At 37.9% G+C, this 19,770-nt stretch overlaps 1 protein-coding gene across 1 annotated transcript in view; it reads right to left on the minus strand.

Moving 5' to 3' along the window:
• Positions 1 to 711: 711 nt before the first annotated feature.
• LOC126109833 (molybdenum cofactor sulfurase 2) overlaps positions 712 to 19,770 on the minus strand; it is a 143,791-nt gene continuing 124,732 nt past the window's right edge. The window contains exon 13 of the mRNA XM_049914893.1: positions 712 to 8,894. Within this exon, the coding sequence (XP_049770850.1) occupies positions 8,697 to 8,894 (198 nt within the window). The 3' untranslated portion in view covers positions 712 to 8,696. The remainder of the gene's footprint in view (positions 8,895 to 19,770) is intronic.

Consider the following 19,770-nt stretch of genomic DNA (forward strand, 5'->3'; position numbering starts at 1 on the left):
TATATTCATTCTCACCATATATATGGTGAGTAGCAACTTTCCTCTCTAATATATATGAGAGAGGAGAATTAATATAATTCACTACAAACCACTGTATGCATGCTAAAAAATACATAACTTAAGAACTCATGTAAGTGGTCAGCACATTTCTGAGAAGGTGTTCTATAATTGTAAATATAAATATATTATATTCTGCAAATTTTAGAGAGGAAAGTTGCTACTCACCATATAGCGGAGATGCTGAGTCGCGATAGGCACAACAAAAAGATTAACACAGTTATAGCTTTCGGTCATTAAGGCCTTTGTCAGCAACCGACACACACACACACACACACACACACACACACACACACACACTGCTCTACACATGCAAGGATTATTCTATTGTTTTATATAGCAAGGTGATGTTACAAGTCAGCTTGTGGTTAATGAAGAGCACTTTCTTTCCCTCTTTAGTATCAGGTTCTTAGTCCTCTTTCATCAGTGTTCCTTTGTTTTTGTGTCACTTTTGTTGGTACTATTACTGCAGTCATGTATCCACATATTTTCATTCACAGCTTAACAAAGTGAGCTAATATAATGATCACTTAACATAAATTTTACACGCTGACACAACTACTTATATTAATAGTGAACAAAGGTATGCATATTTTTGGTACACAGCAATGTAGTTCTGAATAAAAAATCACAAGAAAAAATCTTTTCCTTTTAACATTGCTTTTATTTTGTAGATACCGTATCACAGACTTTTTTGTGTAAATTTAACAAGAAAAAACTTTCTGAAATTATAACAAGTGCAAAAAGTATAACAGGTGCAAAAAACAACATACGTACTTTGTACTATTTTGATATATAACATATAATAAATCAATTAACAAACAAAAGGATATTATAACATGATTCTATGACAGACAACTTATAACCAAACCAACAGTCAACAAATATAGAACAGGGTTAGTAGCTGCACAAATGAAATGACTGGATGTCTCATTCAAAGCTTCACTATAACCTAGGAACTAATGACCATTACTGAAATTTGTAGAAAAAATTATGTTTCTGTGCACTAAGTGGAAAATTCCATGCATCTCTTTTGTTTTGTTACTTCATGCCGCTTGTAATATAACAAGGTATTGTGTACTTCGTTTAGCAAGCATTACTTGTCACTGATACATCAATCCGTGAAGGAAAGGGTGCGCTCTACCCTTCCCACATTTTCAGTGATTTTAATCTTCCATTTTTGTTTTCTGTTTTATCCCATTACTACCAAAACAAGAATTAAATTTACAGACAATGAAATAAATACTGCATTCTTTTGGAACTGATATGCAAGTTAGGACATAACATGTCCACTTTCTAATGAATTACTGTGAATAGCTTCAAGAAAAGGAATTCACTACTGTACAGTGAAATGGTTGTGTGACTAAGCTGCAACATTGATGTAAACATAAGTAAGTAAAAGAAGACTCAAGTTTAACAACAATGACAAGGCAGTAATAATCAAAGCTCCTAGCAGTTCTTAAAAACTATGGAATACAAGACTGTGTTTCTATGGAATATATTGCCAGCTCTCAAACTGCTCCCTGACTCTTTTAAGCACCAATCAACCTCTCCCTTCAATGATGATAAACTTGATGTTTACATAATTCAGTAACCACCACCACCACCACCACCACCACCACCACCACAATATTCCTCCAATTTTTAATCCACTCCACCCTTCCCTTCCCCAAGAAACACAAACCCTCTCCTACCTTGATCATATGGTTTCCTTTCAATCTCTCCTCTTCCAGTACCTTATTTCCTAGTCCTTTATGCCAGTTAATTTCCTACTGTCTAAATTATTCTCTTCTCTAATTTCATATGCCCGAGTCCTATATTTCTGCCTCCTGTCCCCTTTATATCTCATGAGCTTCTCTTCACTTGGGTTCTGTGGGTGTTGCTTCCCCCTATCCCATGTCCCCTAAACATTGTCTCTTTTTGCTGCTTCAGAACAATCCTATGGTCCTGAACATTAATGATGCAGCTTTTTAAAAACATTATTTTTATTGCCTGTACAAGGAGCTGCACACCGTGAAGTATTCAAGTGCCCATATACATATCATAAAACATAACAAAGCTCCCAATTTAATTTTTATTTTTATACAATTCCTCTTGTGTAACTTGGTGAGTTAGTGGGTAAGCATCATACTACAATGTGAGACTTTAATTTCTCTCAGCATATACAATGTTCAAATAACTTACGAGAGTGCAGCCAGTGCTGCCAATATCTTGACAGGGGCACACCCTGCCACTTTCAGGGCAAAACTGCTGCAAGTGACCTCGGTTCACAGCGCCCGTGTCGTCTCGGAGCAGGAAGAGGAGGAAGGGATTAGTGGTTTGACGCACTATCGACAATGAGGTCACTATAGACTGAGCACCAGCTCAGATTAGGGAAGGATGGAGAAGGTAAGCGGCCTTGCCCCTTCGAAGGAACAATCCCGGCATTTGTATTAAGCGATTTAGGGAAATCATGAAAAACGTAAATCGGGATGGCCAGACACAGGTTTGAACCCTTGTCGTCCTGAATCTAAGTCCAGTATGCTAATTGCTGCCCTCACCTGCTTGTTTGCCACCTCGGACCCTGACAATTTGTCAGCTGAGTTAGTCCATCTCAGTCACCTTCCCATCAGAATGGTTATAACAGAAAACAGATCAGACATGCAGTGCACTATCGACCAACTGTGCACTCGACAAATGATGATATCGAGGTGGCACCAAAGTCTACGGCCTCTTTGCCTTACACAGGGGGAATTTCGAACAGGATTGGTCATACTTTGGGGAAATGCGATGTGAAGTGTGTATTTCGGTCACCATTGAACATCAGGGTCCTTTAAGGTTCTGTAAAGCATGATCTCGATTTATGTAAGGCTGGTGTCTACTGTATTCCTTGTAGTTGTGACATGTCATGTATTGGTCAGACCATCAGGACTGTTGTACTTAGCCCAAGTGGCATACACCCTTACAACAGCCATGCAAATCTGCCATTGCAGAAAATTGTCTTTGCAGTGGTCACCCTGTGGAAAACAACACTGAAATTCTGGCATGCACTTCCAGCTATTGGGATAGCGTTATTAATGAAGATGTTGAAATTAAGTGAGCAAGTAACCTTATAAATAGAAATGGTGAGTTTTGTTTAAATTCTGCAAGGAATCTAGCTCTCTCCCTTGCCAAAAAACATTTGTTAACTATTAATTTCGTTATCAATAACTTCCGACGATGACCATCTTGGTTTGTGATGGCACTAGTGTTTATAGTGTGTGAGGTTTTAAATTCCCTGGCACAGTTTTTACTTGTTGCAGTTTTGCACTGAAAATGGCAGGGTGTGCTCCTTTCGAAACATCGTCGGTTACCGATGATGTCATCCGGCTGCATTTCCATAAGTTATTTAATCGTAATACAAATCCAAAGGTTTGGGGTACAATTTTCAGTTGGTTCTAGCATTTTCTCTGTCATCTCTGGAAATGTCGATTTGAAAAATGCAAGTTTCATTGCGGTTCAGTGTCTATGTTAAAGTGTAGGTCCACCTACAACTAGCTGGAGCAATCAGTTCAAAGGTGAGACGAGAGCATTGCCATACCATCTCCATTAGGACAATGCCCAGTAAAACACAGTGGTGTTCAAACCAGCCTTTGGGCTTGAATGCTTTTACAATTCCTCTACAACAGTTTATGATAGATAAAGGCTACCTACACAATGCACCACTGGAGAAATTGCACTTATTAGCTGCCTGCAACCACTGGCCCCTCCATAGCTTGAATGTCAGCCAATACAGCAGGGTGCCTCGCATCAAATATTCGATTTCCTAATGCGTTAAAGACATTTGCATAAATGCTGCAGCAAGTTGCGAGCAAGAGCATGGAGTATTTATCAGCAGCTGACACTGGGAAAGAAGCTTCCTCCAACACACACGGATTGTGTGACATCATCACGAGATGCAGAGACAACTTTAAAATGGGAGATTTCAGTGTGAAGTGCAGAGAAAAGCACGCAGTAGACTGCCTAAATCATGTCCTGTGACTGCCACAGACCTCCTCACACTATCACCACACACAGTTCATGTGGCCATGTTTTGATCAAAGGTAAAAAAAAAATCATTAAATTCAGTTCATTTAAAATTTTCTTTCATAGCCGATTGTACAAATTTTGATGTTTGTCTTTAGTTAACTTCCAACAAAATAAATGAGGCTGCTTGACCTACACATTGTCCTCTCTAGTTATTCACCATCACATAAACATCTGTTTTGTACCTAAGAAATAAAACTATGGAATAAAGCTTAATATTCTTACTCTTTTGCAATGTTACAGTACAGCAATACCTAAATGTTTTGCCTAGTGAAGCTTTGTCAATGATTACCACCAGTCTTTTTCTTATCACAATACGTATTTCACGTGACCCATAAAGCATTCCTGGATAGCCGAGTCAGTAAGAGGTTTGTGCAATGCAGGCCTGAGCTTGATTCTGAGTCTCTAGATATAGTTTTGATCTGTCAGAGGAATTCAATGTGCATTTCGTTAAAATCTCATGTAAAATTTTGTCACCACACATTGAATGATCGAAATCAACACCTCTAATATATCTCTTGACTTTGGCTGCGACATGAAAGAAGAGTTTCTTTAGAATCAAAATGAAATGTCATGTGACTAGGGCCTCCCATCGGGTAGATCTATCACCTGATGCAGGACTTTTTAGTTCATGCCATTTCGGCGACTTGCGTGATAACGAGGATGATAGAATGATGCAGACAACACAACACTCAGTCCCCGAGCAGAGAAAATCTCCAACCAGTCGGGAATCCAACCCAGGCCACTCAGCTATTGCAGCAGATGGAGCTAATACGAATATAGCCCGGTGAAAGTAAAAGTTTGGCTATTTGAAAAATACCCCTCCACCGCCATGCACACACATAACCTGACTCCCACTTATAATACACTAATAACTGTAGGAGACTGATGACCTCAGATGTTAAGTCCCTTAGTGCTTAGAGCCATTTGAACCAATAACTGTAACTATTGACACAACAAATGATGTCTGTATTAACAACAAAAATAATTTAATACAGATAGACACTAATGATAATTTCATTAAAATAACAATTAATTCAAAATAAAAAAATATTCCTATTATTAAATAACATCAAATTCTGATATGGTCATAAATTCATTCTAACGAAAGAAATAAAAAGTTAAAACAACATTAAAATAATACAAGCAGGAACCAAGTGTCTGGACATGAAACTGAGACAGTGAACATAAACAACAGATCACACCTATCCTGAACATTGTATTTATTGTGCAGAGTGCTAATGAACAAAAACATACTACAGCATAACTCAAATCAGTGTAACAATTGGTTAATATATATTTATTTCTTGTGCTTTACTTTCATTGAGAATGTTATTCAAGTGTAAAAACTTCATATTTTGACTATAATTCTTTTTGTAACAGTTCCCAGTTTAACAAATCATGGCAGTTTTTGTGCAAAATTTTTCTACTTTAGTTCTTAGACTTCTAATATTGCACTCAGTTTCTTCTTCACTGTGCAGCTACTGTTGCTCATATGCACTATGTGATGTACTAACCTATTTAAAATGTGCATTTAAAATATTACTTAGTAAACAAAAACTAATCTGCAATGCAAGATGTCCTGTCATAAGGTAGATTATTAACAATTTACCACAGGTTAACAAACAATAATATAAAAATCACTTCTGTCCACAAGTAAATTTTATGTATGACAAAATAGAAAACTTAGAACTTTAAAAAGAAAGTACCCATTTGGCTCACTGAGGATTTGCAGTCGATGAAGTGAATGTTGCCTACTTTTTGCAAGTGAAAATGTTTTGTGCTTGTTGCACAGTGTCTTCCAGTTTTATTATCATTAATGTCTTATGCAACAGAAAGTTTGTCACGTGGTTGCAGATGGTGATGTCGGAGGGGAAGGTGGAGAAATATAAGAGGAGAGCAACAACGGGGCACAACTGTATAAGGAGCTGGGAACACAGGCTGTGCTAGTTTTCTGAACATAGTTTTTACTACACCACCACCAATCATTACTTCACGCTATGAGAAACTCAATCATTCAGTGGCACCAGAACACAATGAATGTCCCCTAAAGGCGTTTTTTTTTTTCCTCTGAAAATGAGCAATGGTTAACGAAAACTAGACAACCTTCACATCTATTCATCACTTGCAGACCCTCCACAAAATCAGTCACAACCTGCTTTTCTGCATTTTCTTCTTCATAAATCAAATAGATTTTTTTCTGTAGATTATCATTTAAATCAAGTCATGTACATGCATTATTTTTATTTTAAACATCATAGTAATATCAAAAACAATATGGAATTATATTTATTTTTACAGGAAAAACCATCATCAAATAACTCCATTTGCAAAATAAATGCATCTTAGAAAATTTTATATGCCCATTATACATATCTATTGACAGTTCAGTAAAAGCATCAAGTTTTTGTCACAGATAGTTTTAATGAACATTACAAATACAATACTTATTTTCAAACTATTTGAAATGGCTACAAGCAGGTTTTGCAAAAGTCATATATTTTTCTACTACAATGTACAGCAGAATACATGTGTGTCATCATGGGGCAGAGTCCAAAACTGTCACTAGCCAAAATTGCCTCAAATTTTAATTCTTACCCTGCTACAGACATACTCTCTACAGTCCGTGCTAAGCGTAGCTTTGTTGTGGCTGCACTGATCACCAAAAGCTGAAACCTGATTTTAAGAAAATTATTCACTGAAAAAATTTCATTTTTGCACATCTTACAGTCTAATATCTTTGCTTGATAAAGAACTGAATTACTTTTTATTATTGTCATGGTTACTGTGCTGCATCAAATTAAGTAAAACATTGCACGCTATTTTAAAGAGTTTGCAAAGGTAAAAGCAAACTGCGTAAACTTTGTGTATGGTTGATTTTAGGTCATACATTGCAGTGTATGAAAAGTAGATGAGGTATAAAACTTTTATTTGAAATTGAGAGCTGAATGATCTCCTTTTGTTCTCGAGTTATTGACTCTTACATCCAACAGAGTCACACACATTGCACCCATTTCCATCACTGAAATTTGGAAATTGTGTGGTTGTCACAATCATCATATTTCATAAACAGTTCAAGGTATTGAAACAAGGTTTTTGCAAATGGTAGCATGCAAAGATGCACATATATTACATGATAAATACTTGAAACTTTTTTATTCACAAAGGTAATTGTGGAAGTAGCTCATAAGCAACAGTGAGAGTTTGGCATGTGCTTACACACTTACATGCAGTAGCAGTGTAGGAAACCCCAGGCAGTGCATGTAAACGTGTCAACAGCACCTGGGGAACAGCGAAGCAAGACACTTATACATGTCCGCAGCAGCTAAAAGGTTAAATACTCTTGATGCAACCTGTTATAAATGAATTCACTTATTCTTCATATGAAATGTCATGGCACATTAAAACTGTGTGCTCAATAAGGGCTCAAATCCAGACCTTTATCCCGCACAGAAAATGCTTGTATGAAGATATCCAAGCCCTGGCCCACCCTCACATTTCCAATACTTAATTTTTAATTTTCAAATTTTACATACGCTCTACTGCATACTTTATACATTACCACTCCACAGAAGAAAGGATATCATGAAGAAATTACTTAGCCAAAGCCTGTGATTTGTTTCTAGAATGAAACGTCCACTCTGTTATGGAGCGGGCATTTTGTTCCATGGTATAAAGTAAAAATCAGTGCATAAATAAAAAATTGTAAGTAGCTCCAAACACCCATAAATAATTAAAGAATTAAAAGCATAAGAAGTCACATAACCAAACACTTTCTATATAAATCATGTACGTAACAGACAATGGATCCAAAAATAATAGTTTCAGATCTCACAAAATAATAATATCCTGCACCATGGGAAGTAATACAGGAGAAACAAAACAGACACACAAGAGATTCCATACAAAAATAAATGTCACTGAAAATCTATTCTTACTGTCCTATTACACAGCCGTCTCAAATGGTTCAAATGGCTCTGAGCACTATGGGACTTAACATCTGAGGTCATCAGCCCCCTAGAACTCAGAACTACTTAAACCTAACTAACCTAAGGACATCACACACACCCATGCCCGAGGCAGGATTAAAACCTGCGACCGTAGCGGTCACGCGGTTCCAGACTGAAGCGCCTAGAACAGCTCAGCCGGCCACAGCGGTCTCAATGGCATAACTTGCCCAGAAAGTGAATCTTACTTTTACTCATATTACTACATTGTGATGTAATTATTTTTGTACTTGTGTTTTCTACACTCTCTTAGATGTCAACGTTGAAACGTGTTTCCCTCACAATGTTACAATTGAGGTAACTATACCGCACCTACAAAATATAAAATAGTGACTGGTAGATATTTTAATTATTTCGAGGATAGTTGTTGTTTCAAAACCAAGTAAGCATTCCGGGAATAGTGTGATGGTGACCTTAGTATAAGGAGGTGATAGGAACAAGTTTCACAATAACAAAAACAGCAATGTCACAATATGTGAGGAATAAGGCACTTAAAACACAAATTGCAAAATAGGAATCAGTACGTGAAGCACTAGTACGCCAGTAGCTGCTCGCCGTTGTGCTAGTCACACACTAATACTGAAGAGCCTACGGTACAGGAACGATGACTCTGTCACCGACAGAGATCACAGTGCTCGCACTGTCGTGGTGGAGCTGGCTGAGGTATACACCGAATCTCATCTTGCCACAGAACACCTCGGACAGAGTCCTCAGCGGCTCCCTCGTCTTCTCGCCTGTCGCCTGGTCGATGCATATCACTTGGCAGCGTGTGCAGGGCCCGTCCACCTGTACAGAATTGACTATCTTGAAAATGACAAAAAAAGCTAATGGGCATTACAGGCTGGCTCTTATGTTTTCTTCATGTTTATAGGATGTGAAGGTCAATGCCCAGTGAACTATTAACAGGAGAGATAAACACAATTCCCAAACAAACTTGAAAAAATCTCCTTTGAAGGTTTTCGAGCACTGTTAAATACAACACAATTAGATGTTTTTAAAAAATCAGTTAGTAGCCAAGAGCATAGGTCTTGTAGTAATGCAGACACCAGTTTGATTCTCAGAAGTACATTTACATCTACACCTGCATGATTACTCTGCAATTCACATTTAAGTGCCCGGCAGAGGGTTCATCAAATCACTTTCACGATATATGTCTACCATCCTGCTCTCCAACAGCACATGGGAAAAATGAACACTTAAATCTTTCAATGCAAGCTCTGATTTCTCAAATTTTATTAAAATGATCATTTCTCCCTATGTAGAAGGGTATAAACAGAATATCTGGAGGAGGAAGTTGGTGATTAAAATTTCATGAAAACACTTCACTGCAACAAAAATGCCTTTCTTCTAATGATTCCCACCCCAACTTGAGTATCACATCCATTACACACTTTCCCATATTTCCCGGTAGTAAGAAATGAGCTATCATTCTTTGAACTTTTTCGATGTCCTCTGTCAATTCTATCTGGTAAGAATCCCACACTGCACAGAAATACTCCTGCAGAGTACATACAAGCATAGTGTAAGCAGTCTCTTTAGTGGATTTGCAGCATCTTCTAAGTGTTCTGCCAATAAAATGCAGTTTTTGTTTCACCTTATCCTCAACATTATCTGTGTAATCACCACCATGTAAGTAGTTCACTATTGCAATCTCTAAGTACTTAGGTGAATTGACAGCCTTTAGATTTGTGTGTTTTTATCGTGTAACCAAAATTCAATGGGTTCCTTTTAGTACTGATGGGGATGACCTCACACTTTTCATTATTTAGAATGAATTACCACTTTTCACACTATACAAATATCGTGTCAATCATATTGCAATTGGTTCAGCATAATCAACAAAAAATTTAAGATGGCTGTCCTAAATGATTTACACAGATTTTGAGATGACTTACACAGATTTTGAGCAGCAAAGAGCATACAACACATCTTTGGGAAATGATAGTTATCACTTCTGTTTTACTCAATGACTGTCTGTCAGTTACTATGAACTGTGACCTTTCTGACAGGAAATCATGAATCCAGTCTCGCAACTGAGACAACACTGCATAGGTACGGCTTGACTGGATGTAACTTTTTTTACTTTTGTTACAACTCTATTTTCAAACAGAATGTTAATCAACAAATACTTAAAAAGATGTTGTTATTGCTATTATTAAACAAGGTTATGATTATTTTTAAGTACCAATCAAATGAAAATGTAAAATGTCAAATAGAAAGTAAAATACTGCTCTATGGACGTTTAACAGTGTTGTTGGGATAGATAATTTTTTCATTTATGAATAAGGCATTTCACATATGTGTAACAAATTTTAATTTATACTTGTGTGATTAGTAATTAAGAATAATAAGAGTGTTATTTTTGTGAAAAAATTATGCAATATTTATTAATAAACATTTCCATTTGAAAAGAAATATATAGTTCAAATAAAAGTAAAAAATAAATCAAAGCAGTTACAAAACCCACATGCTATGCATTCCACAACTGGCAGCTCTGTTAAAATTCTCAAAATTTGTTTATGTAACAGTGCTCCAAAATCTTCAAACACAATTTTTTTTAAGTTCATTTGAGAACTGCATTGTACTGCTTTAGAAAATTTCTGTCTGGGCACTGAACTTTAAATCCCAAATTATGAGGAAATCAAAGATGGCAGAGCAGTTCATGAGATTCACTTGTAGGACAGTATCCAATAAAAGCTGTCATGCATAGAGAAACTGGAGATAAAGAGCAGAAGTTTAATATAGCTAAGGAAGCAGCAACTAAACATTATAATGGTAGTTTGGGGTTAATACAGTATACAGATCAAATTTCTAAAGAGTTTTTGAGGTGTTTGAGAGTAGCCAGGCATATAAACAACACTGAAAAACACTGCTGAGCTAATGGACAATGTCCTCCCTAGACCTAACTAATAAGAAACAAAATACACAAAAAAGAGTTAGCAGAGGAGGAGAACATTCTCTGAAAACTCAGTGATGTTTTTTTTTTATTAGTTTGTTACATGGTTTTTTACATATAGTCATCAAATCAATGGTGTTTGTATGCCAACAATGGAAAATCCAGGATAGAATAATGACAATATTATGAAAAGGATAGATTGCTACTTACCATCACACACACACACACACACACACACACACACACACACACACACACACACACACACAAAAACCACGCTCTCTGGCTGCCGAAGCTTGGTTATACACTATCTAATAAAAATTATCTGCACATCTATTAGTTGACATTAAAGTGGGATGTGTCCACCTTCCACTTTTATGATAGCTTCAAAACTGCTAGCAATACTTTCAATGAGGTGTCTGTTATGTCCCCAGAGGAATGGCGAATGGCAGGGCATCCTATCTCAATGGTAGTGAACTTAAAAAATGTTAACTTGTCCCAAAAAAGTTCCGCTGGTTCAGGTCTGGAGTCTGGGCAGGCCAGTCCAATTCAGGAATGTTTCTGTCCACAAACCACTGACTCATATGTGCTGCTTTATGACAGGATGCAGTGGCCATGCTGATACAACCAGTCATAATCTCCAAACTGTTTCTTTACTGGTGGCAGTACACGATGCTGTAAAATGTGTTCGTATCCTCCTGTATTTAGTATTTTATTAAACACAATAAGGGAGCTGCACACTAACCGTAGAAAATAACACCACCTTCTCTGTACTTCACTAATGGCACTACATACGGTGGCAGACATTCGCCAAACACAAACCCTCCCACTGGATGCTACAGGGTAGAGTGTGATTCACCTCTCCGAGTCACTCGTTCACAGTCTTTCACTGTCCAGTTGTTCTTTACACCACCTCACGCATTACTTAGCCCTACAACAGAAATGTGCCAATCGAATGTCGCACCTCATTCTCCTTAGCTGCCTACGGGTATTCACTGTGCGAGCTCGGCTGTTGGTAGCACTTCGGAACACACGAGTTATTCCTTCCACTGGTTTCGTTCAATTTTTTTATAACAACCCTCTGCAATGTTCGAGGACCCTGTCCGTCAGTAAGTGAGGTGCGTCTCTTGCCTCGATTTAGATGCAGTCGTTCCTTCACATTTCCACTTCCCCATCAAATCACGAACAGCCAACTTGAGCAATGTTAGAAGAGTTGAAATGCCCCTGACAGACCTGTTACTCACATGTTACTGACCAGCCCCCATAAAAAATCACTCAGGTTTCGTGACCCTGAGCCATTCTGCTGAACAGCTTCTCTACTGACAACACAATACTCCCTGCTCCCCCTTATATTAGCAGGTCCACCTCATGTTGGTTGGTTTGGGGGAAGAGACCAAACAGCGAGGTCATCGGTCTCATCGGATTAGGGAAGGACGGAGAAGGTAGTCGGCCGTGCCCTTTCAAAGGAACCATCCCGGCATTTGCCTGGAGTGATTTAGGAAAATCACGGAAAACCTAAATCAGGATGGCCGGACGCGGGATTGAACCGTCGTCCTCCTGAATGCAAGTCCAGTGTGCTAGCCACTGCGCCACCTCGCTCGTCCACCTCACGTTATATAGTGGTCAGTTTTGCATTACATACGGGTGCCCTGTTACTTCTTATCTGATAGTGTAAGCGCGAAAACTGCTGAGTACCTCAACTGTATGCAAGTGATTACTTTCCATTATTTGCATTCTATCCAGCACTTTCCAGTATCATATTAAGATTTGTTCATCTTTTGTAAATGCACACCTATACTTGTTCCTCTTACCAAAGGCTTCTCCTTCCCTCCTTCCTGGGAGTATCTATAGAACACGATGAATGAACAAAAGTCAGAATGATGGCACTCACAACAGGCATGTATACGGTGCCCCGGGAAGAATGGCCAGTACTGAGGGATATAACAGGAACAATCATTTGAAGCAAAACAGTGTAGTACATGTGGGCTCTAAAATGCATTGCTTAAGAGCTATGAGCTCCTCTTCATCTTCAATACTGTACCACATATCTCCTCTTCTTTAAACACTTTGCTTTCCATTTCTTGAGACGTGGTAGTATGGACCAAAGCAAGAAAACAAGTGTCCAGTGGACTCTAAACTGCATACCTTAAGAGCTATGGGCACTTGTCCCTCTTTACTACAAAGAAACTTTTCTATTCAGCAAGTGCTCTTAGCTTTTATGGTATGTTTCGTCAACTTTTTTACTTTGAATGATCACTCCTGTCATATCCCTGAATATTCACCATTTCTCCTGGGACATCCTGCATAAAAACACTATCATAGCTTTCAGAATTAACAGTTCCTTATGCTGAGGTGAGGGATAGGCTGGAGAAGGTTATGAAGGAAACAAAACAGGTGGGTCTCCACTCATCTTTACTGTCCCCAAACTATCCTTCTCTCCTTTCTGACTGAGGAAATACTAGTTATGAAAGCTAAGATGGTGTTGTGTATTTTTACAAACCATCCATCCAAAAAGTTAAAAGACTGATATTGTTTCTTGGTGCTTAAGTGAAATCTGGACAGCAACTACAATGGCAGCATGAACCAATAACTGTAAACAACACGTCACAGATCACAATGGAGCAACATCTCTTAATCGTGTGTTCTAGACATTCTCCAAAATGTTTTGAAAATGAGAAAAGTGTGAGCGAAATTCTCCCTGTACACCTCAGCTTCTGAACGAAAACAAAGACTTGTGAACACCTGCTGCAGCTAGGCTGAAATGAAAATGTGTACAATTCTTTTCGGAAAAAAAATCAACACGGTTCCCCAGACTTGGTGTTATCAATACAAATCTACACAAAATAACAAAGTGCAGAAATTCACATGAAGGACAATACTTTGACAACAAAACTGACATTCGAGCCAATGTCACGCACAAGTTGAACAATGTCCTGAAAAAGGACTTTTCTGGCAATGTCACATGGTTGTGTGATCATCCTGTGCATCATACTCACTTGGGGGAAGACTTTAGAATACCCGAAGCATTAAAACCACCATCCTAAGTTTTCTGTAATTTTTTAAAATTATTAATCCAATCTGAAACCTTCTGGACTGTCGGAGTATGTGGCTATCAGCAGTACCGATATTTTGCCTTCTGTCTCAAAATTGTATAGTTTTCTCCACGAATTTTTCCTTTTGACATACCTGAATGAGCTGATTGAAAATAAAATGATAAAAATTCAAACTTTATCTGAAGACATAAGATTAGTGGGGGTATAACAAAGCCAACAGGAATTCCAACACACATGTATCTCTACTAATTTTATGATTTTTCAAACACGACTATTTGCCAACCATCATTCATCTACTCGGTCTCACAGTTTTATGTAAAATATAGCAGACTGATGTGCAGAGTACACAAACACTATTCACACTTGCTTTTGAGCTCTCTCTCTTTTTCTAGTAAAAGTACACTCACATTTGCATATACAAGCACACAGACATCCAAATGCACTGTCTCTGTGTGGTTTATGCACAAATGTGCGTACTTCTGCTAGGAGAAGAGCAAGAGCTGGAAAGCTAGTGTGACTAGTGCTTCTATGCTCCACACATCAGTCAGCTATAGGCCAGTGGTTCCCTCTCTCTTATTTTACCTGTTGTTCCATCCAGAATTTCCGTAATTTTTTATAATGTTCTCAATTCTCCTTTTTTACATAATTTTAATGGAATCAGTAAATAAGAGTAAAAAACAAAGCTTTAAATAAAGCTAAATGAAATAGGGCAGCAGATAACATTAGCTTACAGAAAATAAATCGACATTTAACTGCAATTTAACACAATGCATGCAGTTTCTGACATGGAAATCTTACAGATTCAAAACTATACTGTTCCAAGGTTATCAAACAACCAGTGGAGTCAAACATCTTAAATTCTTAGGACTGAAAATAGATATTAAAAGCTCTCTTGTCAGTATCACAGTCAGGGTCTTGTGAAGAAACTAGATACTGCCTTCTTTACTATGAGTAATGTCCCCCCCCCCCCCCCACCCCCACCTTCTCTCTCTCTCTCTCTCTCTCTGACACTCAAATCAATAAGTTCGTTTACTTCAAGTATTTTCCCTCTATTATGTTCTATGGTATGAAAAGGACAGACTATTATTCAGTTGGGTTCCGGTGTCAAGAGACATTAGCCATGAGTGTGTCAGTTGTGTGTGTGAATGTGTGTGTTTTCTATTTCGGAAGGAGAACATTTTTGTCTGAAAGCTTACATGTCTAGCAGTCTTTTTCATTGTGCCTGTCTGCAGCTCAATGCTTCCTGCATGCAGCGAGTAGGAATGTATCCTCTTCATATTGTTGTTTTTTCTATTGTTTGATACTCTATGGAAGCAGTTTTCAAAGTGGAGGGCAGAGAATAGCAGAAGAGGGCACCATCTTTCACTGAAATATTTATATTTCAGATTATGTAAGAAAAAAATTTCCAGTGAACAAATGTTGCAGTGTCAGATTCTCATCTCCATGAACCATCATTAACTTGCCGTCTTGTTTCACAGGAACTGACCAGTAGATCCTGTCAGCAGGAATTCTGAGAAAAGCTATGAGTAATATTTCATCACACCGCCACTGTCAATGATCACTGCACAGTTAGCTAGCTACTTTTAACAACCAGTAATGACAATAAGTCAATCAAAAATATGCCCGCCACTGCCTTGCAACAACAACTGCAAGAATAGATTTTTAATCACGTCATTGTGACTGTCCACTCCATTTCTGGCAGACTTCCAGAGCCAGTTTAAAGGTAGTGAGATAACTAGAAGTTGAATTCTTGTGCATGTTCATTGGAAGTAGGTAATCGGATTTAAAATAAAGGGATACAAGTTCTGGCATTCTCATGGACGAGTGGCTGGTTGACAGTGGTAACAAGACATCCCATGGAAGTGATTCACCTAGTGTCTCTTCTCCTCAAAAGGATGCACTTCTGATAAAGAAAAAGATGCAATTCTAAAAAGGAAAACGACTCAAATTTAATCAACAAACATTCTTTCGCATCTTTCTCTGTTCATGTCAGTAATGTTAGTTCTAGATGCAAAACTATGTGTAAGTGTGTAAATATCAAGTTCATTATTTGACATACGCTTTACCAGCACACTTTTGAATGAATTACCACAGTGTGTTCTTTGTTGAGAGATTTTTGCCAACAATCGCTTGAAACCTTAATTAAGAGACATCTGCAGACAAAACTTCCAGATGACGTAAATACATCCATCGAATTTTTTTAAGTGTCATGAGCAACAACTAAAATGAAATATTAGGTACTTCAATAAAAGGGCACCAGTTACTAAAAAAGCCCTAAGAACATCCCTAGAGGTAGCCTGTTTATTTGCTAAACACAAATCATCACATAATACTGGTGAAAAGTTACATCCTCCTGCAGCTGTCAAAGTGTGCAAAATTGTACACAGAGAAAGGTTTGCCAAGAGTCTGAAGTTGAGACTACTCTCAGATGATAATATGGCTCATTGTATTGATGCAACAGCTGCTGACATGAAAAATCAGTTGCTGCTGCATCTTTGTGGTAGCCCAAAATTCGCCCTCCAATTTGGTGACAGCACTGCTATCAGTAATCCTCCCCATCTACCTGTTTTTGAATACTACCGTTATGAAAATGAAATGTTTGAGAACTACCTATTATGTTAAGTTCTGGAAGGAAGGACTACAGGTGAAGGTAATTTCTTTCTTGTGAATTCCATTTTTACTGGCAACGATGGGCAAGTTGTGTTTATATATGAACAGATGGGCGGCAGCATTTACCAGAACTAAAAGTGGGTTCATTGCAAGTGGGTGTACTGTTTCTCCCTCTGTAAAATTTACCCACTGCTTGATACACAGGAAAGCATTGATTTCTAAATAGTACAACCGGAAGTCAACAGGCTGATGAGTAATACAGTTAGTGTTGTAGATTTTGTGAAACCACGAGCTTCAAACACTAAGTTATTTTCCAATCTTTACAAGGATATGGGTTCTACCCACGATTGGCTCCCACTAATACTCTGTCTTGTGGTACAGTTCTTCGGTGTGTTTGGAGCTCAAGGATGAACTTGGTCTTTATCTATTGAACAGCAGTCCTAGTACACACATCAAAAAAAAGTCTTGCATCATCACGGTTCAGAGAGTTCCGGAACATGTACAGAAAATTGGAATAGAGAACAATATAGACATCATTTCCACCCTTTTTATTGCTCATGAAAACCACACACTGCATGTTGTACCACCATACAGCGAGACCTTCAGAGGTGGTGGTCCAGATTGTTGTACACACCGATACCTCTAATACCCAGTCCGGTTAAAGGTACATGCGACACTCATCGGTGAACAGAACGTGATGCCAATCTCGAACAGTCCATTCGCCATGTTGTTGGGGCTATCTGTACCATGCTGCATGGTGCTGTGGCTGCAAAGATGGACCACGCCATGGACATCGGGAGTGAAGTTGCACATCATGCAGCCTACTGTGCACAGTCTGAGTCGTAACACGACGTCCTGTGACTGTACGAAAAGCATTATTCAATATGGTGGCGTTGCTGTGAAGGTTCCTCTGAGTCGTAATCCGTAGGTAGCGGTCATCCACTGCAGTAGTAGCCCTTTGGCGGACTGAGCGAGGCATGTCATTGACAGTTCCTGCCTCTCTGTAGCTCCTCGATGTCCGAACAACATCACTTTGGTTCACTCCGGGACGCCTGGACACTTCCCTTGTTGAGAGCCCTTCCTGGCACAAAGTAACAATGCGGACACGATCGGACCACGGTATTGACCTTCTAGGCACGGTTGAACTACAGATAACACGAGCCGTGTACCTACCTCCTGGTGGAATGACTGGAACTGATTGGCTGTCAGACCGACTCCATATAATATGTGCTGTTCATGCATGATTGTTTACATCTTTGGGCGGGTTTAGTGACCTCTCTGAACAGTCAAAGGGACTGTGTCTGTGATACAATATCCACAGTCAACATTTATCTTCAGGAGTTCTGAGAACCAGGATGATGCAAAACTTTTTTTGATGTATGTATAGTGGCTTTGTTTCTGGATGAGAAATGGTTTCTAGTAACGTGTTACTTGTCGACGTTTTTGAGGAACCGAATGTCCTTATAGTATCACTTCAAGGCCGAAACAGAATTGTCAGAGTCAACATTTTTGACAATGGCATTATTTAAGATGAAATGTCAATGTCGATTGCAGCTGGAAAGGGATCTGTGAGTTGCAGGCTCAAAGATTCATTTAAGAATGAAATTTATTTCTTCACAAATTCAGGCATGCGCATAACACTAACTGTGAATATGTCTGAAAATTTCCAAATTTTGAACTTTGTACATTTTTACTCTTGTTTATTTCCTTTTTGGATGATCAGTTTGAATCAGATTTTAAACTGGCATTTAAAAGTTGACTATTGTCCTATTATCATTCATATGTTGTTATCTTTCAAATATTCAAACATTCTAAGCGAATTAAAAGAAATATAGATAGAAACAGTTAAACTTTAACTTACCAACTAATTTCTGAACTAATAATGCTCTGTTCCAATAACTATACATGCAGGCATGGTTATTTATGAACTAGTTATGGTTGTTAACTTTAATCCTCCATGAATAATGCAAATGCATGCTAATTAAAAACAATTAATTCTGACATCATCAAAAGACTCCCTCTCATCATTAACATTATTGTTGTAGCTGATAGTTTCAATAATTAGACAGAAGTAAATAGATACTGTGGACCATATTAAAAATACGTGATTGGGGGTGGGGGGGGGGGCAGCTGCAAAATAATTTATGTTTCAGAAAGTTTCTGCAGCAACTCTATGCATTCCCAAAGATTATTACTGGCCCAGAAAAGGGCAATCAGAAAGATCCATGGTGTCAGCTTGCAAACTTTGTGCACTCTGTGACAAAGCAAGCTGGGATAATTTTCTTCCCCTCTTGTTTAGCCATCTGTCTCCTTAAAATTCATTTTTTCATTTTGACTAATTACCATTAACATAAGTGAGTATAATCTGCATTTCCATAGTAGAGAAATGTTGGCCCTCAGTTTTAAATTTTGTGCTTAGTTTTATGTATGTAATTTATTTTCTAATTTATTTTGACTGTTCCTATTTAGTGTCTTTTATAGGGCAAAATCAGTAATTATTTTGTAACTTAAATTCTATTGTTAATGTATAAACAAATATAAATTCTGTATTAATTATAAACATTTGGAGGAACAACTATTAGTAATCTTACAGTACCTATTTGGCTCTCTTCAAAAACATGTTAGCAAAAGTAATTAACAGTTTTGTGAAAAGTATTGTTTGCATAATTTGTTAATTTCATGATTTAAACAAATAATTCAGCTTAACCTTCATAGTACAAGAAACTGTTGAAAATTGGAATTTTTCGATATATTCTGTTAATTTAATGAGTTAAGTTTTAATTGTAATTTTTGTAAATCAAACATCGAACAATGTGAAGATTCAGTACCTCTTATTGCGAGGATATATAAGGGCCCAATTTTTGGTCACGACACAGTCCACGGCCAAGTTTCAGACGATAAATCTGTGTCGGTTAGAATGACAACAATGTCTCAACTTAACTGTGAAATACATGTTACACGATTATGCCGGGTGCTTAAACAATAACAGTGTCTGCTCCATACGTACCTTTCTATTCTTCAAGAAACGTGAACTTTGTGGTTAGGTTTTTACTGCTCGTAGATGTTCAATAGTAAACTATTTTAGCAGTATGTGGAGGTTTGC

This window comes from Schistocerca cancellata, chromosome 12 (assembly GCF_023864275.1).
Source record: "Schistocerca cancellata isolate TAMUIC-IGC-003103 chromosome 12, iqSchCanc2.1, whole genome shotgun sequence".
NCBI lineage: Eukaryota > Metazoa > Arthropoda > Insecta > Orthoptera > Acrididae > Schistocerca > Schistocerca cancellata.